The sequence below is a fragment of the Fulmarus glacialis genome, unplaced genomic scaffold (assembly GCF_000690835.1).
Source record: "Fulmarus glacialis isolate BGI_N327 unplaced genomic scaffold, ASM69083v1 scaffold15464, whole genome shotgun sequence".
NCBI lineage: Eukaryota > Metazoa > Chordata > Aves > Procellariiformes > Procellariidae > Fulmarus > Fulmarus glacialis.
In genome coordinates this window covers 31,460-53,456 of record NW_009206212.1, presented here as the reverse complement: position 1 = coordinate 53,456, position 21,997 = coordinate 31,460, and the positions used below count along the sequence as shown (strand labels likewise).

General features: G+C 37.8%; 1 protein-coding gene across 1 annotated transcript in view; it reads left to right on the top strand.

Annotated features, from left to right (window-relative positions):
• Positions 1 to 7,237: 7,237 nt before the first annotated feature.
• Positions 7,238 to 21,997, top strand: part of LOC104075241 (adenylate cyclase type 2-like) — a gene marked incomplete at its 5' end in the record, with an annotated part of 39,732 nt that continues 24,972 nt past the window's right edge. Inside the window, 2 exons of the mRNA XM_009575671.1 lie at positions 7,238 to 7,375; positions 16,329 to 16,448. Coding sequence (XP_009573966.1) covers positions 7,238 to 7,375; positions 16,329 to 16,448 — 258 coding nt within the window. The remainder of the gene's footprint in view (positions 7,376 to 16,328; positions 16,449 to 21,997) is intronic.

Genomic DNA, 21,997 nt, shown 5'->3' with positions numbered 1-21,997 from the left:
AGGAGGCAGACATCTGCTTACCTAAATGATACATTGGAAAATGTAATGCAATCAATAGAAAAAAAACCACAGTAAGCATGTAAAGGATAGATCTCTGTGGTAGCTGAGGTAGCCTGCCGAAAAAGTATTAGTCTCAAGCAGATGTTCTTTGTGCATTGATTTAAATATAGTCTCAAAAATTTCTTTGTATTACCTGGGACATGCATGCACTTAATTGATACCACATACTTTTTGTGCCAGTTATTTTCCTTAATATGAAACGGCTTTTTGTTGCACGTTTGTACCTTGCAAACCTATTTAGCTACTTCAGCTAACAAGGAATATTAGAAGTAAAAACATTTCTTTCCTATCATCTCATCTAAACATGTTTATAGTCTCTCTTAAATACCCAATTGAACCATGGAATTAGCAGAACACAATACCAACAAAATAAACATCAGAAAATAACTGGCTCCACAGTTGAGAAAGATGCTCTGATTTGAGGTCACTGGAGCATATAACAAAGTCCAGCCAGTATGTGAGCAGTCCTGTCCTGCTAGAAGACAGCATGTTATTTATTAGTTGCATTACACCATACCACTGTATAAAGAGTGATACACGATCTTTACCTTTGTTTGCAAGGATTTGTATTTTACTCTAAAGCAACTGGCATTGGTACTTAACAGTCAGAAAGACTGTGTACACTTAAGATACTTAAAAGCTCTGCAAGGACAGGAATATCAGCACCAGCACTACTTGGAAATTATTTTTGACCTGGAACCTTACCTCTGAAGTGAGTGTCTCTCTTAATGCAGGTACGAATGAAGGATCAAGGCCCTTGAGTTTCTTCAACAGTAATGCTTTGCTTGTAAATTAAGATTAAAACAGGGATGGGGGAAGGCAGGGAGAACTCAGAGAGGCACTTTGGCACCTACAGGAGGGTCCATGAAAGAGGCTCGTCAAACCTAAAAGTCATTCTGATGAGTCTCTAGCACAGGCACTGCAACAGCAAATCCATCATCACTAAGTTAAGTACTATGTTCAGACTTCAGGAACTGTTAGAAATGTATTGATCTCAGTAACAAAAATCCTTCTCCTTACTACTTCTTGAGTTTTATGTTTATGACATGTTACGTGATTGTGACCAACTGAAGAAGTTGCCTAACCTGGCGAAAACCACAAGTTTCTTATGTCTGTTGTGCCAATAAGTTCTCTTTTAATATTTTTTGATGAGTGAGACTACCTTGGATTTTTTTTAACATCCAGCAATGCTGCCTTTTAGTGTCTTTGCCCAAGATGAGATAGTAAGTTACCTCCAAATAAAGAGATATCCGAGTATGCTTCCTAATACCAACAGTCCAGTTTTTTTACAGTTAATTAATTAGAAGGATGAAAACAGAGAGCATCTCAGGATTCTAGCTTTTGTCAAACCAGTTGTATCCAATATAAGTTGAGTAGACTCTTCACCTGGATGCATTTTGTATGATTCAAAATGCCTGGCTTAGATTTACAGGTGCCACCATGGAGTTCAAAAGCTTGGTGTTACAGTACTCATTTTAGAAATACTTTGGTTCTTTTTATCAACAATAGGACCATTAGAAAGTATGTAAAGTATAAGCCTGTGTCTCTATGCAAAAATCACCCTTCTCCAAGCTTAAGTCAGTGTAATCATCGTCAGCCAGTTCTTTGGATTTGAACTTTGGTGTCTTCTTCAAGGCTGAGTGAAAATGAGCATGTGAAAAAAAATCGTCATTTTGGGGCTTTTTGTTTCTCTTGATTTCATTCTTTCTAACATCAGTACTAGTAAAATATTAAGTTGTATTTGAATACAAAATGAAAAGAACAATAATAGAACTATAGAAAATGTGTTTCATTGGCTTTCTGTAAATAAGAGGTCTTCAGTCAAGATGTTCCGAGCTCTGCTAGCATGTGAAGAAGTGTGACAGCTCTTGCGACACTGTCTTTCATCTACAACATAGCTGTCACAATTAATTCTTGCACCAGTTCCTTGATCTCACTCAGAAAGACAGCATTCATTTTGTTAAATGCTGAAGTAGGTTTCTGTGTGTGGAAAGACAACACAGGATACATTTTAATAACCTGAATATTCAAAATAAGTTATTACTCACTATCATGCTGAGCTGTCATATCAGATTTAACATGTTAGATGAAAAGGTAGTACATTAGTCACCTTTCATACTACAAATACCTATTATTTCTAGTTGGCAAGTGATAAACACTGAACCACATTCTGCCAGCTCTGCTTAGAATAAACACAGAAGCTAATGCTACTGAGATCTGATGTCTTACCCTTCTTGCATGCTTTCTAGAAATGATTACTTTCTTCCTTTCATCTCATTCTTCATTTTCTTAAGAAAATTGCAAATGAGACATAACATTTACAAGAAAATGTATTTGACATAAGCTAATGAATCAGCAAAATAAACGTGCATAGTTCTGCAGTGCTATTAAGAGTCTGAATTTAATGATCACCCCACCACTCCAATTCTGCTTCCAGGAGTTCCCAAAATTTTCAGCAGTACTGAACTGCTGCAGTTGTACTGTCTACGGACTGGATTTAGACTGCTCAAAAGTGAAATTAAGTTCAGCAAATCTGTTAATTCACATAGAGAATTACTGATCAACAATGTATTCTCTCTGTTTTCCAAGGAATTTCTACTCAATGGTTTAAAGATTTTTAGTGAGAATCAGGGTTTTGCCACAAATTTTCCTTTCAGGAGCCTCATTGGCTTAACCTATGTAGGCTGCTCTCTCTGCTATTAGAAAGACCTTCATCTATTTAACAAACCAGGTGGGCATGACAGATGTACCAAATAAACAGTGGTCCTTCCCCTCCAGAACTCAGAGCTGTGCATTAAACAGCCTGTCAAGAAATGCATCACTGAGTTGTAGTGTGCTTCTGTTTTACAAGTGGAAATAACTATCTACAACTTCATTTTTGAAGTTGCAGTCTAACAACACTCACATTTTTCTTCAGGTCAGAGCCAGCAGTATCTGTAATTTTTGCAATAGCAGCTGGAAGAATGGAATCTCTGTATTGATTAATCACACTGGCTGAATGATACATTGTTTCCTGAAATTTATTTTATTCTCTGGAACTTTTCTTAGTGATAAACTTGCCCAGAGAACATAATTACTTTTTTTTAAATGGAAGCAGAAAAATAGCTTTTTAAAGAAACGTAGGAAATCAGTCCAATTAGTTCCTCCTTGCTAAAATACGTTAGCAAAGTCAGGTGATATTGATCATAAATCTTGTAAGCAAAAGAAATTTAGACTTATTGCAAGGAATTTTGGTACAGAAGTTACACAAGTCTGTTCAAAAGTGTATAGGTACTTGGAAAACAATAAAGCAGTCCTCAGCAATAAATGCAGTTCTCAGCATGGACATTGCTAAGTGATCTCAGCAATTCTGTACTGTAATTTTTTCAATTATTACTTTAAAAAAATTCAGAAAGTTCAAATTTAACAACTGGAAGCGTTGATGTTAAAGTAGAAAAGTCTGAGAAATCTCCATCATTTGATGCCAACATTTGTGTATTTAGATATTGGGATTCAACAGAGATTTTCTGTGTGAATCTTAATTTTATCTTCAGAATTAACATAACACAAGTTGTTTGTTTGTGCAGAGGAAACCATCAATTTACGTTGCTTAGCACTAGAAAAACATGAAAGCATCTTTTTTATGACATTGGTTTGCATCTGTTACTGAGCCATGTTTTTTAAAGTTCTGAAATTGAAAATGGGGTCTGCTAGAGCTTGTTGAATCCAGTGGAGTTCAAGAGCCAGGGGAGTGCTCCTTCCTGGTCCACTGGAGCCCAGTTTGATGGAATTAAAGACCCAGGGGATTCTCCTGTCCCACTCCCATCGACTGGAGGCTGTCAGTATGGTGTCCCAGGTACAACCAGTAGTGAGGCTGAGCATGTATTCCCAATAGGCACACAGGCATGTACTGTACACACAGGACCCACCACACAGATATGCAGAGAGCAGCTCTTTTACCAGCACCCACATAAAAGCAAGCAGCAGTCGTGTAAATATGAACAACACTGGTGGTCTAGTTCCTCCTTTCTGGCTGATCAGGACTGAAGTTTGCCAGTGGAATATACGCACACCCTGACTGTCATCGTCCACAGGCACACTTGCATTTGTGGGTCACTCAGTATGGACTTTTAAGTCGATACAATATCCATGCCCAGCCTCTGCCCCCCTTACACAGTGACTGGCTCAAACCTTGGGTCTCTCCAAATGTAGATCACCTACTTACCAGCCAGTCCAGCTTGAAGTTTCCTAATGGTTATGTACACACTCCCACACACACCCCATGAGTCTCTCCAAGGGCTGGTCTGAGACACTTCAGTTGCTGGCACCCAGGCCCTCCGTTGCCTCAGACATGCGAGCGAGCTCTCTCCAGTGGCTGGCACCCGTCCTGTGCTACTTGCTATCTAGTCCAGCATGAAGTTTGCTAACATTTGCACACATGCAGGCTTGGAATAAGGACTGCACTTACACAGAAGATGGTTAGAGATAGGTTTTAATAAGAATATGCAATAGTCTCATTTAGACAAGCGTTTACATGCAGCCATTTCCTTTCATCCCCTCTTCTCCATTTACCTATGCGTGTTCCTCCCTGATCCACATTTGTCCCGTCCCCTAAACATCCTGTAAGTTTTCCACATACCCACAATGCCCTTAAAACATGCCATAATGTTACATGCCAAATTTTACGCCATCCGAAGTTTCTCTCTGCTCCATTGCAAAATTATCTGCCCCGTGCCAGCATACTATCCTTTTAGGCTGTAATCGCCCTTAGTCTGCAGGGCATCCTGGAAAGGGAGTCTTTTTCAATGAGGCTTCTTGGTAGGTTTCCTATCAGAAACTGTGGCTGAAACGGTCTCCTTCGATGGTCTTAGGAGCAGCAGATTCAGTGGCTTCTGTTCTTCACTGATTAGGTTACTTTGGTTCCACCATCTATCATTGTCCTTTTGATCATCACCAGGTCTTCGTGTTTAAATTGATTAGCCTTTAGTCAGATAACCTAAAAACAGTAAAATTCATAACAAAATGTATCTGGTTTAGGCCAGATAATTAGCTTCTTTTCTTGGAATTTCTTATCCTAAAGACTTTCCTTAAACTGTGTAGCTCCCTGTAACATAATTCAGAAAGGAGAACATGATGTACTGCTTTATCTATATAATTTCTTATCCACTTTATATTCCTCATACTTTCTCAGTGTTTCTGCCTAGTTTTGTCCCTAATCCAACTTAAACTATTCCAGCTACTTCTAAACTTCCAAGAAAATCACAGAACAATGTAGTCTTCAGGATAAGAAATTCCAAGAAAAGAAGCTAATGATGAAAATAAATTATCTGGCCTAAATCAGATACATTTTATTATGAATTTTACTGTTGTGGTAAAGCTCCAGATGTGCTGTAACAAAGGCAAAGAGTAATTTAAGGCATGATTTCCTGACTGGTTTGATTTGCCATAAATCCAAGCTCCCTGACTCATCAGTTTTTAGGCAGACTAGACAGATGAACGATCATTTTCACACAGATCCATTCCCCGCATCCAGTTGAACACTCTCTTTCTGTAGCAACAGCAGCAATCTAGGCTTTCTGCTTTTTACTTTATTAAAGTGGCAAGGATGAGAAAACTTTTCTAAAATCTACATGTGGATTCAAATTATGTTGAAATTTGCTATGTACTTAGGGGTGGACAACAAGGTTTGGAAGTTCAAAAAGGCATTTGAGCAGGAGTTTCTTGCTCAAAAATGCACGTCCCTTGAGTTCATGTGGGGTTTTTTTAATGTCCATCCTTGAGATTCTGGTTATTGTTTTGACCTTGCTGAAACTGACTTCATTCACGCAGAATCTGTCCAATCCAGTATGCAAAACTCCCTGTCATAAAAGGAAACAATATGTAAAAAAGTTGTAGATACACAGTGGACTTGTCCAAATAGTGTGTAATTGGGAGGGAAATAGTTATGTGCAGTATGACAAAGACCTTCATGTAAACTACATCACATGTGTTGGGTAATAGTGTAATTTAGCGTGATGTGCTGTAGCTATTGAACCTGAACTAATAGATAAGTGCTGTGCTGTAAGTTAAGTCCTATATTTGGTAGTTTTTAATGCTTGAGTTCTCATTTCAGAGAATTCCTGTGCTTGTGTCTCTGCTGATTGCTGTCGCTGGGGTGAAAACAATATGTAAAGTGATCTCTGATATTATTAAGTAAATAGAGAAAATGAGTTGATAAAAAGAGAATGCTTTTGTGGGACTGTCATGTTCCTTAACTTTTCATTGCCTTTTTTACAGAGGTTTCAGTATAGCTGAAATTGACATTTGGAAAGGGCACAAGATGCTTCTAAGCAACCTTACCTCCTCATTGCTAAGGTTTTGGGAAAATTAATATTTATTGGATGTGCCCCAAATTGTCGTTTATTCTGTGTGAGCATCTTGTGCCTCTAGGCACTATGCATGTATGAATGGAGGCTATTGCTATGTGTTCTTGGAAGCAGAGTTTTTTATTGTTAATTTTTGCCACTGCATAAGAAAAATTTCTATTCACTAAATACTCTTTGTGTCAAATTGTAAGTCTGATTGTTGTATGAAATGCTTATTTGTTTTCTAAATAGTTTTAGGGAAGGTTGATTTGCTTTGATGAGTTACCTTTTACTTAAAATGAATTATCAAACAAGTGTCCAAACAAATGAAAGAAAAACCCAGAAACCCCACTATTTTGTAGACTGCCAGGCATATATCTATGTATACAGCCTTTATCCTGCGTGAGGAGACCTCTGCCTGTCAAAGAATTTGCATAATCATTATTTATGTTTTGAAGTTTCCAGAGGCTACTAAATATTGCTCTTTTAATTGAGGTGGGGGAGGTCAGTTTGTTTGCTTGTTTTTTACTGATATTAGAGGTAATGACACCACTGTCAACTCTGTATTTGCTATTATTAGCAATATATATTGAATTATTAATAAGGTACTTGCAAATTATAATTATTTAACACAATTAATATTATGGCAGGTATTTTAACTAAATTTGCATTTAGTCTCATGTATAATCATGATCTGTAACCCTTATGAGAATATAATAGTTGAATACTTCTGTACAATGTCTCAAGATTAATGCTGCCCTCAATCTTGAGCCTTCTTAATTCTACCCTTGTTTATAGTATTTAAATATACTAAAGCTATTTTTGTTTTATCTTTTTTAACTCTTTGCACTTAGCAATGTAGCAAGAAAGCATCAGCTTCATTGTTGTGGATCCTGAAATCATCTGGAATAATTGCAAACCGTCCTTGGCCACGGATCACTCTTACATTGACAACCACTGCTATAATATTAACTATGGCTGTATTCAACATGGTAAGGGAAAAAGGGGTAATTTTTCTTGGTTTTTTTGTTCTTTTAAGATCTTTTTTTTTGTTCAGTATTTCTTTAGATGTCGAATTTATGGCCTATGGTTATGCCAGGAACCTACATGATAATGATTGCCAGAGACAGAAATGTAAAGCAGAGCAAGAGAAAACATACTGTATAATGGGGACCTCTGCAAACAGGATGCTCAGTAAGAGCTCGGATCTTGGCTAAATTTATTAAAGACAAATGTAATTTATAAGGAATAGAAGATAGTTTGAATTGTTCAAATCCCTTGCTCATCTATGCATTGCTTAGAAAAACAGAGTATTGTTCAAAAAAGGAAGTATCTCCTCATAGGATGCGTGGAAGACTTTGTGCAAAACGAACTAAGCTTTATTCAGATTTGTGATGCTCCTCTGCTGATCACAAAATTATCATAATGTATACATTATTGAATTTCACATGCTTGTCTTTTTTTTTATTGAAAAAGAAAAAAAATTCAAAGTTACATCAAAACTTCAAAAGTACTGAACTACAAGTTTGTTAAGGCTTACCTCTACTCTAGGAATTTCCACCTGTGCTTTTCTTTTCTCTTCTAATAGGGAAAATCCATGTAATTCTGTTATTCTTTTGTAACTATAGCAAATACAGAATAGATCTGTCATTAGTCTGCATAACATCTGAATCTTAATGTCCTCATTTATGCTGAAGGATGTGTTGTCTAATGGGGTGAGCAGTATATGGGATCAAAAAACTTCCTTTTTTTGTCCTGTTTTTTGCTGAGTCTGGTTCTATTTGTAAACCTGTGAAAGTGTTCCAGCTCAGTTCTGTATCTGCAAAATGGGAAGTGTAATATTTCTTTAGGTAATGTTTTCATTACAACATTAATGCATAGATATTAGTTACATTTCAAGTGAGTGAGATTTGAATTTCAGTACTTTTGAAATTGCAACTTTAGCGCTTCCTTGAGTTGCTGGAACTTTTGTTACTTGAGGTTCATAAAGGAGTTAAAGTTTGATAATACCTACACTGTTTTATTTTGTTTTCCCACAGCATTTCAGGGGACCCTTAGTCAATCATTTGTTACAGAAAGTACTAAACTTGTCAGGATAATGTAATGATGTAATGTGGGCTTTTAAATGTGAACACCTGAAATTTCTGGTAGAACCTTCTCTCCATTTTTTCTATTAAATGATCCTAGTCTTGTTTTTATTGGTTTTCTTTTCAGTAAAGTAGATATTTTCCTTTCTTTCTCCTGCTTTTTTAAGGAGAAGAGATAGACTCAAAAATCATTCCGTGTTCAAGAATTTAAAATTCAGCTAATTGAATTTGGTGTTTAAGGCTGGTAGAGGAAAAACTCAAAGAAGTAGTGGAAAATGAGAAAATAAGCTCACTTTTTAGCAGTGAAGGCAGTTAGCAATGGGAACAAATTATTTTGAAAAGTTGTTGATTCTCCATCACTTCTTGTTCTCAGATGAAGACTATATGCCTTTATGAAGGATAACCTTCAGCCAAGCAAAAGTTATTTGGCGTACTACAGGACAAAACCCAGAGATGGACTAGCTTGTAAAATGTCAGATTAGGCTTTCTCTTATTTTGAACTATATAAATGTATAAGATGAAATGAAATAACCTACTTGGGTTTAAAGTATACTTTGAGTTAGAGGTCATGTAACCATATGGTTAGTTATTAAGCTAAAAAGTTTAAAAGAAGATATGATCAGCAACTTTTTTTTCCTTAGACTGAAGTTCTACTATTGTGTACAGCCCACTTCAAATTTGGCCTTCAACTAGTAAAAGAGATTTTAGCAAAAAAGCATTTGTTCAGTACATCATTTTTAGAAAAAGTTTTTAGTTTTATTGGTTCAAGTCCACTTTTATGTGGACTGAATGTTACAGTAAAACTAAATAGGCTGTATTTTAAAGTCTTTGTGCCTTATCAGTAATGACTGCAGTATTACAAATAATCATGCTCCATGATATTCATGAGATGATAATTTTAAGTATAATTCCCACCTTGAAACTAAACCTTAATAGTTTGACTAGAAAAAATGACTTTAAATGTGATTGTGAAATTTGCATTTCCTTAATATTAATAGCAAATTGTGGGAGAGACTCTGAAGTATCATTATTGTATCTCCAAGCAACATGTACTTAATAGCAGAGTCCATTAACTGCATTTATTTCCATGAACTCTTTCAGTAGAAAAAGGCAAAATGTAGCCATTAAGATTTAATGGAGATAAAAAGCATCTAACCATCCCACACCTAATAAATCATAATTAAGACCAAAATGTCAAATAAAACTCAGTCTTTATGGTCAAGAGACATTAGAAAAGAGTGGGGGTGCAATTTTATTTCAAATTAGCTGTTTCAGCAGACATCTGAATCTAGTCTTCCCGTTTGAGAGGTATAAAGTCATGATCAGTGGAGGGAAGTTAAAAAACAGCTAATGTCACATAATTATCAAATACTTCTTAGCTGAAGGGAGAGGGTGACTAATGCTGCTTCCATTCAGCATTAGATCTGGTGCCATATATAGAGCAGGGCAACAACCAATGGCTGAGAAAAACTGTTTTTGCGAAGCTGACCTGCATTAAACCGAACATGAGAAAGTATATTGCAGGGAACAATCCAGACATCTCAGAGAGTCAGTAGGACTGCATGACTGCAAAAAGTTGATTCTTGGAAGCTGAATGAATGACTGTATACAATACATCAAATGATTGTGCCTCACCATCCTCTGGGATTCATGTGATCTCAAGGAACATGGCATGATGAAAGAGCCCTGGAACAGCTCTTTGTTTCAGTGACTTCTGCATCAAATGCGTGAATGGTTCTTGGCACAGCAATAGGATCTCAGGGCTATACTCTCCCAGGAAGGTGCCCTAACTACCAGCTTTCAGATTCAGGATCATAGAATCGTAGAATAGTTTGGGTTGGAAGGGACCTTTAAAGGTCATCTAGTCCAACCCCCTGCCATGGGCAGGGACATCTTCCACTAGATCAGGTTGCTCAGAGCCCCGACCGATCTGACCTTCAATGTTTCCAGGATTGGGGCATCTACCACCTCTCTGGGCAACCTGTTCCAGTGTTTCACCACCCGCATTGTAAAAAATTTCTGCCTTATCTCTAGTCTGAATCTACCCTCTTTTAGTTTAAAACCATTCCCCCTTGTCCTGTTGCAACAGGCCCTATTAAAAAGTCTGTCCCCATCTTTCTTATAAGCCTCCTTTAAGTACTGAGAGGCCGCAATAAAGTCTTCCCGGAGCCTTCTCTTCTCCAGGCTGAACAACCCCAACTCTCTCAGCCTTTCCTCATAAGAGAGGGGTTCCATTCCTTTGATCATTTTTGCGGCCCTCCTCTGGATGTTACTTGTTTTCCTGTCTTTCATCCAGTGAATTTTGAACAACTGGACTATTTCCTTTGAAAGAACATGTCTTTAGAAATGTGAAGACTGACAGAGGTTTGAGTATTTTTTGCTCCATTGTTTAATTTTTGTGAGCTGTGAGCACGAGCTGCCTTAAGTGATGCAAGTATTGGCCCCAGATTGTTCTCCCTCTAGTCATGGCTGAAATCCTGTGTTTTAATAATGACAAATAATTAAGCAAACCTGCTTTCATTCTTATAGTAGAAAGTTGGTTTCTTTAATACACCTTCCTTTTAGTGTAGCCGACACTGTTAATACAATTGCTGATCTTGCTTAGTGCTGTATTTTTAATAGGCAAGCTCTTTGGCAGATACGCTCTAATTATATGTCCCCACAGTGCCTAGCGCATTGAAGACCCTCTTTTGGAGGGTGGCTAATGCATTTCTTTTAAGAAGAATAAACAGACACTGCCTAGAGCTTGACCTGGCCTAGGAGTTGAAAGGAGAAAGGGGAATGCACAGCTGCAGTCATGTCATTTAATTCCTGACTCAGCTGCCAGACCAACTGGCATTTTTCAAAGGAAGCGGTGATATGCATTTTGAGAAGTTCTCCTAAGCCACATGGATATTTGGAGAACTGGTAGAAAAATGAAAAACAAAGAAGAGGAGTCCTGCATGTTTGCCTTGGAGGTTCAAACAAAAGAGCAATGCTGAACAAAAGCATCATTGCTTCATTTTTTTTTGTGTTAAGAAAAACGTAAATCCTCTAGTTCAACCTATAATACCAGACTTACATGATTCTGCCATACTTAAAAGTATACTCTTCTCACTCTGTCTTTTGCTGAACAAAAGAGTAGGGCACAAACATGAACAAGTTTGTTCACAACAGCACTATAAAAACTGTAGACCATTGTGTCTTGAGGAGATTGCATAGCTCTTCTGGAAAGGCAGAAAATTAATTTAAAGTATCGTTGCGTGTATACATAAGGCAAGGAGGTAGTGGAGAGAGAGAGGGATGGTGACAAAGATGTTTTTTATACTTTTCTTTATAGTCTTCACATGTCCATTTCCAGTGTAATTATGTATAATAAGGAAGAGAAAACAATGATGTGATCTAATTAAACGTAAACTGTAAATTCAATTGAGCTGCACTTTTTGGTAGCATGCCAGACCTTTGCTTTTGCTGCTTATGTGTTTCCATTGATTAAGTACAGCTCTGCTCTGGAACTGCTGATCCTGGAGCACCTTCTTCCTAAAGAGCTTACCTCTGGGCTGCGGGGTTTCTTGCTGGTGTGCGAAAGGGCACTTGTTAGTGTTCTGAGGGTAGCCTTTGGGTTCTTTTTGCACAGAAGATGATATTAGTATTTGTCTTTACATGGCTACTGCATGACATAGTGCTACCACAGGTTGATGACCTTAGTTGAACTATCTGTGGCACTTGAATCAATTAATTTTGCCTTTTACTCTGTGATTCAGTAGTTCAATGGAGGGCTATTTCCCAGCTTTCTGCCTCCTGCTCACCTGTCACGGGGTCAACCCATTCACTTAGTAACTATTAAAACCTTCCACATTTTATTGTTTATTCCATAGTTGATTAATTCAGTGTGCATTTGATTACTGCACTTAATAATAAATTCTGCCACCTTTCCTTCTTCTCAGTAGGATGCTATTTTATGCACATTAATATGGAAATCAGCAAGCCCACTTGCTTAGTAAGGTGAGATACAACCCATTCAGCTTGGCACGTTTACATCGTACCACGTTCATTGTGACGCCTTGGTTCTGGTGCCTTGTGGATTGTAGAGAAGGGTTGAAAGTACCTTGGTGAGAAAGTTGGCTTCGTTTTTAGTAAGATCTAAACTAGTGTACTATGTAGTCTTTTGCAGATTTTTGGTCAGATAACAAAAGAGATGCACTAACTTGCTTACCCTATGTTGTGGGGGAAGGGTTTGTCACCACAAGGCTCCTATTGAAAGAAATAGCAGCACAGCAGGTATTTTCATCATGTGAGGCAAAAAACTCACAACTGAAGATTGCAGATTATACGAACACAAGAAAAGAAAAAAGCTGTTAGAATATATGAAGTTGAAATGAGAATTTAATGGTAGTGTGCTCAGATGTTCCCTGGCAAACATTGGTATTCATAAAAAATATTGCTTTCATTTGAGTCATTTGAGTAGGTGTGACTGCTTAGTAGGACTGAGCTGTCTCTTACAAAAAAATACTATGTTGAAGAACAATATGTATCTCCAAAGCGTGATAGCAGATGTAGATAACTGATGAGAGACAAGAAAGACAAGTACAAACACATCATTCAGAAATAAGTGTTGTTTGGCTCATGGGAGATGACAACATTTCCATATCCTTTTTTTTTTTCCTTTCTATATTTATTTATGTATTCATAGATATACCACATTTCATATAGCATTCTGTGTATACAGGTAACATTTATAGGTCAGAATCTCAAAATTAAAATGCTTTAATAGAAATTAATATATATTTTTTTTATATATACACATATATGTTTATATAATGTAATTGTGTTTGAGTTCTTCATGGTATATAATCTTCTGTTCTGTGGACATGCGTGGGATGGGATTCTGAAACTAAATACAGTTATTTCATGTTTGCAAAAAAAGTAAATGTGCTACTAGTGGGATGTGGGGACTCTTTTGACCTGGTTAACAACATCTATTAAGATGAGAATGTCAATTTAAATAGTTGGGGGCAGGGAGGGGGATTAAATACTTAAAGCTGTCTGGAGGGCCTTTGCCCAAAATTGTTCCTGTTAAAGAGGAAAACCAGCATCAGCTGGCTTAAACAGTAACCAAGGGACTTCAGAACGAATTCTGAAGTAAAGAAAGAAATAGGTGAGAAGAAGTATAAAAGAAGCATGGAAATCTGTAACAGGAGGCGAAGACCTATAAGTGTAAACAGCTGACTGTCAAAACCTATTTTGATACTGCCATAAGTCACTCCTCTGGCATCACACCTCTGGCATCGTACCTCTGCCTCGGCCAGCGAGAGCAGCCTCCCGGTCGGATACTGTGAGCTGCCTGCTCTGCAACAGTGCAGGCTGTGACAAGCAGGGACCCACGCTTCAGGTTTGTCTGTGCCCATGAACCCACAGGGTGCTTTCTCACTAGCATGTGCATGAACAATTTGTAGAGAGTTGCACAGGTATACATAAAGCTAGAGCACCCACATCTCCTTACAGGAGGGGTGTGCAAGTAGGGTAAACCACGCTCCCACAAGAGGGAGCATGTGCATTTAATCCACACGTCCTGTGAGAAGGGGCAGATACGCGTATAACTCTGTGTGTGTATGTGATTAGAGCTCTTTGCGATCAGTTATAGAAGGGTGTTTCAAAATCTGTAGGTGTTTATTAACACTTCGTAGGGTTGGTTTTGCAGTTTATCTGTTGTATTACTGATACTGATCCTGACTGTTTAGTTCACTGATTGCAGGTTAATTATGTGTAGTTTCACGTAAACAGTCAGAGAAGCTTGTTAGTGAAGGAAGACAACCTGAAAGTGCAACTGTACAAACAAAGGTGAGTGCCAACTTCTTGTAAAGCAGTCTTGGTAGCAGGTGGCGTATCTATTGCCTTCACAAGTCCACAACCGGTCCTGCTTCTGTTGAAGGGGCGTTACAGAGATAATGGTTTCAAGCTCTTCTCAGCAGTGCCACAAAATATCTCAAGGGGCACTGACCACGGGTGGCTTGGGAGGTTGGATAGACTTTAAAGAGAAAAAAAAGTCACTGTTGATTTAGTACAGTGCTGGAACATGTTGCCAAGGGGGATTGTGGTGTCTCCATCCTTGGAAGTTTTCAAGACTTGGCTATACAGAGCTGTGGCGGACCAGATCCAGTGTTAGTTAGTAAATCAATAAACCATTTTGATCCACATTTGCTTACTCTGAGTGAAACTGAGCAGATTTTCTCTGGGGCAGTAGGTAAAGACGGGGATGGGGAAAGAATTTATAGGTGAGTTACAAACTGGCTACCTGCAGAGAACGGGTGAGAGGGAGGCAACCTGTGGAGCTCTGCAATGATCAAGCCAGTGTGGATTTTCATATACAGTGTATGAGAGGGACTGTGAAATTTGCTAATGAAATTAAGACAGGCAATGTCTGTGAGGGAAAGATTGGGATTTTAGAAAGGAAGAAGTCAGCTGAGGATTTGAGTAAAAGAACTAGGATGAAAGAACTAGGATGAAATTTAGTAGTACAGAGCGCAAGATTATGGTTGGTCTGACAGACCAGTGACAAGAAATTCTGATACAAGTTGGAAGCTCATCAGATGGACATGCAATGAGTTCAGGATTTTAATTAATTATGTGGGTTTAATGACAACTCAGCTGAATCACAGTAACCATCCATGTGACTGCTCTTCCCTCATGGTAAGTATAAACCACATTTACCTAACTGAGTCCCAATGAAGGAAAACTACCTCACATTTGCTGAGCGTGATGTTAGTGGCTGGGATCATGTCAATGTGCAGCAATGTGTTAAGCTGCTATAATGTCATGATCTGTCTGAGCCCCACTTACGTGAGATACGGTGAGCTATGAAGGTTTTGTAGCTGTGAGCAAAAGAGCTGTTATTCTAGGATGTATGAAAACATATTTTCTGCAGAATTAGTATTAATGCTATTGAACAACTCACTGATAAAATCTGGGAGGAGTGTTTGCAGTTTTGGTCACCTAGAAGGTTGAATTGAAAGAGGTATGTACAGAGGGTGACTACTAGAATGATCAGGGGAATGAAGAGCTTTTTTTCTGGGAAGAAACTAGAAAAACATAGATTACTGAGCACAGTGAAAGTTGAGATGGCATTAAATATTGGCAGCGTACATACTATGGAGAGAAAGGAGCTATCTGAAAGCTAAAGGATGAGATTAGCACAAGAAGAAAAAAAATATGGGAACTGGCTATGAACACTGGTTAAACTTAGAAACAGTTCTTAGAAACAGCGGTGAGATTCAAAGCAGTGGAATTAATGTAGTCAAATCTAAGTCATTAAGAAAGGACTGGATCAATACATCAAAGGGTACTGTATAATGGTGGTTATCTGTGACATCAACTGGCTGAATTTGATGACCCAGGAGATACTGGTTCCACTCTTCTGTTTCAATAACATTAGTACCAATATTATTGTCATTGTTATTATGAGAAGGATTACATCTGTGTAAATCAACTTCAGTAAAGACTTCTTACTCTTTCTTTAATTCTTCCTGTGTATGAATAGGAGGTTCAGTTGAGGTAAACCCAGGAATTATTCATATTGAATTTATTTCATCATTGTATCTCATGTGTGTGAGCTTCTGATATATGAAAGTAACATAACAAAGAGCCTTTTGTCTTTTATTCAAATAGAAAGTGTCAGGTGGAGGTTAACAAAGTTGTTTTTGTCTGAGCATGCAGGAACAAGTAATCAAGTGATGTCATTTTCCCTTTTCTATTTCAATTTGCAGTGAAATACCAAAGTTAAATGATTACTGGCAAGGCTTTCTCCGCTTCTCCATTTCTCTTCTCTATTTTGACCTTAAACAGCTGACAAGCTAATGGATTATATGTTGTTTTTCTCTAGTTTTTCCTGGATAATGCTGTGAAAGCTTTTCCCTCAGTTGTTAATTCATCTAATGCAAGTTTTCCTAATTCAAGTAATCAGACACGGTGGTGTATACAAAACAACTGTTTTTTCCTACCGGTAAGTTCATTTTACATTTTTTTGTTTGTTTACAACAATTACACTAAATTGACTGTTGCCAGATCTGCTTGAAGTTAAACACCCACCAGTTTTTAAGACTGCAGAAAAAGCTTGATTTTTTTTCAGTCACTGCAACTGCATTTGAAGGAAGTGGGAAATTAAAGGAGGTACTTCTGAAAATAGAGGTTTTAATGAATGTCAGATTAAAAAGCAGGAAACAGTTTGATAACTCACTAAAGTTAAATAAGTTTGATAAAGCATAGCTCACCCATGCCAACAAATGGGCATTATGAGATATAACGAGAACACACAGCAACTGCAAAGCAGACTGTGCACTGAAAGCTCCACATCGCTGTCAGTGGGAAAACCAGGTTGGTCTGCAGACGGGTTTCACAGGACCAGTGGTAGACCTGAAAATATTCACCACTTTCATTATTGACCTGGCAGTAAATGTGAAATCTGTGATTGTCACACTTCTGTCATGCATATTTGATTAAGAGGTGCGGTGAGAGGGGGGAAATACAACACTCGTGTACCATTATATAAACTGTTTAAAAGATCTGAACTGATTAGAAGAAGATGTCTTAGTGCGAACAAGAGCACAGTGGCACATGCAAGAAGGGGGGGAAGGACATTCCTGCAAAAAATGGGATCTGTATCCTAGAGAGCAATGATTCTTAAAGGGATTGCAAAAGACGTGCAGTTTTTTGCACAAACAAACAAGCTTTATATTGTGCCAAAATAGGTCAACAGTCTTTGGATGAGTAAGCAGGAGGCAGCAAGAGGAGGAGGGAGATTATTTTATCTCTATGCGGAACTGATGAGATCAGTCCCAGAATGGTATATGCTGATTTCCACACAAAATGTTTTACATGAAACACCTATTCACTATGTCAAGCTAAACAATCCTAGGCACACACAAAAGCAAGATGTTAATTATGTATAGAACTCTCCTGGAAAAAAACAGTTGTAGTAACTGCAGCATTTACGAACTTTCAGCATCTCCCTGATAAAGCGACAGCAGAGCATGAGTTTCTGTTTCTCATTTTCAAATTTAGCTAACTAAATACCACCAGGTGTGGATAGGTGCCTATGTCTTCTTTTGGCCTTGTTGTCAAAGAAATGATGCAGTCCTCCCAGCCTCTGTATATGTTCACACTCACAAGCACATAGAAATAAATTGTTCCAATGCTTATTTATATTTGTTTGCTTTTCTAGTTAGCAGGTTTTCTAGTCATCTTTTTTTATATTGTTACAGTTTTGAACATCTTGAAAGGTATTTTGTTTTCTTTTTTACCAGTAAGTTCTCCAACAAGCAGCTGAAGGATACAGTTTTCATAAATTACACTTATTATTAAGATTGAATCTGCTGTTCTTAAAAAAGAACAACTTTGTGTGTCTTTTTCCTTTGTTTTCCCATGTATAACTAAGATGTTTGTCAGCTCTTCACGTGATTGGCACATTTCTAACAATTAGTGCTTTATAGATTTTAAACTATTAAAATGCATTCTTTCATCAAAGAAACTTTGTCTTTGATAAATTGGCACAAAAATTATATTAAAATGTCACTTCTGATAATAATAAATGAAAAGGTTAGGTTGGCTAAAGTTTTTAAACACTTTTTCCCTACTTTTGTTATTAAACAGCTCTCAAATGCACATCATTTTCATCCTCAGGCACTGCAAAACTTCTAGCTTGAAAAAGCTGCAAATTCCTTTTGAGTTACTACTTTTTTTTAAATCTGGAAGTAAAATTATTCTGTCTTTATTGAATGAGATACTGAATACTTAAGCTGACAAATGTTTGTTTCCCTAAATTAAAAATTCAATCTTTTGAATCTATGTGTTAGCTTTAAGCTTTATTCATGCAGATAAACTTCCCGTGATTTATGATAGTGGACCTGAGAGATCTATTGACTATGCCATCTAAAATGAGTGAATAAGAGATTTTTGAATTATTTCAGTTCCAGTAGAATTTAGTTCATTTTGAAGCAAACTAATTGATTCTCCCCCTCCTCCACCCCCCAAAATAACTTTTCTGAGTTGTATTGCTTGCTTTCTTGCTCTTTTTAAAGACTTAGGAAAGATTACACAGTAAGTTTTAGGGACTTTGCTTGTGTTTAGTTATTGTTTAGTTTTGCTATGATGCTTCTGTAGTTTCCATATAATAGAAGTTAGGCCTGGGAGATTTCAAGTCATGCATATCTCTTCCTGTGATAAAATACAGTGTGGTATCAGTGCTGCCACCTCCACATGTTAAATAAATAAAAGTCATACTGACTTGTAAAAGATGCAGTTTTGGAATACACTTTATTTGAATAGGGAATTCCAAAATGACTTTCTTCTCAAGTTTTTCTCCATAGATGTATTGGAGTAGAATCCCTTTTTACTTTAGTAAAGATCTTTACAACAACAGAACTGTAGGTCTTAAATTTTAAGAGAAGAGACCAAATGCACTGGGCTGGAGATAAGATCCTAAGGGTGTAGTGCACTGGTGTAAGGCACTGGGCCTGTGATTCTGGTAAGAAAGGCACTCAGACTATGTAGGTATTGGTTAAAATACCATTTATTGGAGCTAGCACAGGAAGAAAAAAGAGGGTAGATGGAGTTACATCCCTTCAGATGCTGGAAACTCTGAATCATGCAGCATCGGATGGTGCTCCAGTCAGGGACGGCATGTGGTGCAGATCCCATCTGTGGAGAGGTTACCCAGCGTTTTCCTCTTTTGAGCTTTTACAGGATTTTCTTAAAAGGAAACAATTTTATTCATCATTTCTGCTGTCAGACAAAAACGATGTCCTTGAGAACTTGCTGCTGCACTGTTAGATTAAGTCAAGGCCACACAGGTGGCATAACCGCCGCTACCAAGTGGGAGCTGCCTGCAGACTCCTTGGTTGCTGTAAGGTGGCTGAGGTTATCCCATGGCCAAGGGATACGCAGAGCACAGCACGGACCTGCACCTGCTGAGGTTCCCTGCTATGTGGATTGCTAACTCTTCAGTGTTGCGTGTCCAAAGAAGGGCAACAAAGCTGGTGAAGGGTCTAGAACACAAGTCTTATGAGGAGCAGCTGAGGGAACTGGGGTTGTTTAGCCTGGAGAAAAGGAGGTTCAGGGGAGACCTTATCCCTCTCTACAACTACCTGAAAGGAGGTTGTAGTGAGGTGGTGTTGGTCTCTTCTCCCAAGTAACAAGCAATAAAACAAGAGGAAATAGCCTCAAGTTGTGCCAGGGGAGGTTTAGATTGGATATTAGGAAAAATTTCTTCATTGAAAGGGGCGTCAAGCACTGGAGCAGGCTGCCCAGGGAAGTGGTTCAGTCACCATCCCTGGAGGTGTTTAAAAGATGTGTGGATGTGGTGCTTAGGGACATGGTTTAATGGTGGACTTGGCAGTGCTAGGTTAACGGCTGGGCTTGATGATCTTAAAGGTCCTTTCCAACCTAAATGATTCTATGATCTTTCAGTCAGGGTCGCTACAAAGGATTGGTATCACTGCAACTCTCTGCCTTGGAAAAAGCCTCAGTGCCTGTGTAGTCTGAGCCCTTTTTGTTCCCCAGTAGATTGTACAGAGGTGTAGGATGAAGCCTGAAACAGGTCTTCACTAAGAAACAAGCCCAGTATACCTTCACACAAAAGCTGTAATTTTTTCCCAGCTGAGCATTAATTCCTCTGTAGGAAAATTCATGTTCATTTGATGAACTGAGAGCAGACTACTTAGCCCAGGAGATAGGCTGCCATTTTTCTGACAGCTTGCAATTTTTGTGCTTTGACAAAGACCAGAGCTCTCATGCTACACATATGACAGTAATTCCACCAGTCCTGATCTTCTGTATAGCTACTTTGACTGTTTCTTCACCAAATTGTTACTGTTTTCCAGCGTCTTGCATGCTTTGTAGCTGCATGCATCCTTCTGAGAAGCTAGCTAGAATGCCAGTTACCTTTATTCCTCTGCAGTATATCTTTTGAAGCATTTTGTCTTGCAGTTCCTCCTCTGATTTTTTTTCAAGCCTTTCTGCATTAGTCTGAAAAGCTGAAAGGGTTGGAGAAGGATTCAAGGTACAATACTTTAAGTGTCTACTAAAATTTGCAAATTCTGTTATTAAAAGGGTGAAATTTCAGTTCCTTTGACAGGAATTGAAAAATTTGTTTGCAGTGTTGAGCACTCAGAAACAATAGCCTTGAATATATGTAAGATACAGATGGAAAAAGGTTTATTTAAGGTGGCATTTTCAAAAAAAAATGCTTCATAACCTGGTGTGGCTGTTCCAGTAGAGTTGCCTACAGACTCCTTTCCAGATCTGCTTGTTGCTTGCTGGAATCTTGCATTACAATACACAATATCGGAGTCTGCATTCTTAAATGTGTGGCTGTGCCACTCTTTTCTAATCCATCCTTCCTTGTTTGAAATCTTAGCTGAAATTTTCAATCTAGTTTATGTATTCCTATGGAACACTAACAGAGTCTATTCCACTTGGAAGTTTCTTGGTCTTTGTCAAACTGCATTCAGTTGTGGATTCAAGACTGCCTTTTGTTTGCTTGTTTCTTTTTGGAAAACTAATTTCACAAATAGAATGCCTTACAGAGTAAAAAATGGATGCTGCTACTTTTACGTAACACTGAATTCGGAGTGTGACCTCCTGTAGAATGCAGCCATCAGAGAAGTTTTATTTTTGGTGATTCTGAACAGCAGTTCTTTCTATTTCTTATGTCAAGCAGATCTGCAAGCAAATTACAGTAACGGCAGAGATTCAGATGGCAGATCAATTCTGTCTGATGGGTGCTGTGAAAATTATTCTTCTTAGTGATCGTCCAAAATTAGTATGCAGTGATTCAGGTTCTGTCAAAAGTACTGCCATCAACAAGTCAACAGTAGTCTGAAAATAGCATATTTAGAAATAGAATGCTTTGTAGTTTCAGAAAAGATAACTTCCTTATAAGGTGCAGGACTGTAATTTTCAGGAAGCATCTTTGGCAAAGGTGTTAAGGGCTAAGATAATGATTCTAGTGAGAATGTATTATTCCTGTTTTAGCATTAATTTTGATGCCCTAATCCATTTCCAGAAAGTATCCAGAGAAAATATTTTTACAGGAATTTAATTTCAACCATACATATTTTTGTTGATATATATGACATAGGAAAGAAAAGGCTTTTTTTAACAATTTAATGTGTTCTTATGTAGTCATAACTCAAGAGGATTTGACAGAAGAATTTTTTTATATTTATATTATGCATAGGCCATGTTAATAATTTTATATTCTTCATATCTTAGCTTTATTTCTAGAGTTTGTAAAATTGTGTATCTATGAGGTTCATAACAACTGTGTATTGCATCAATTTATAAATACTGCAAATATAGGCAACAAAATTGTTGTTTGCAGATCTTTAGACATTTTACTGTGACTCTTATGCTAGTAATACATACAGGGTAGTTACTGAACTCAAGCGTGAATGAAAACCGTACAGTGGCACAGGAATAAATCTTTTGCCAATCTGCCAGCAGTAGGCCCTTGCATTAGACTTCAACACCAGCAGTGGTGTCCCACGAATAGGC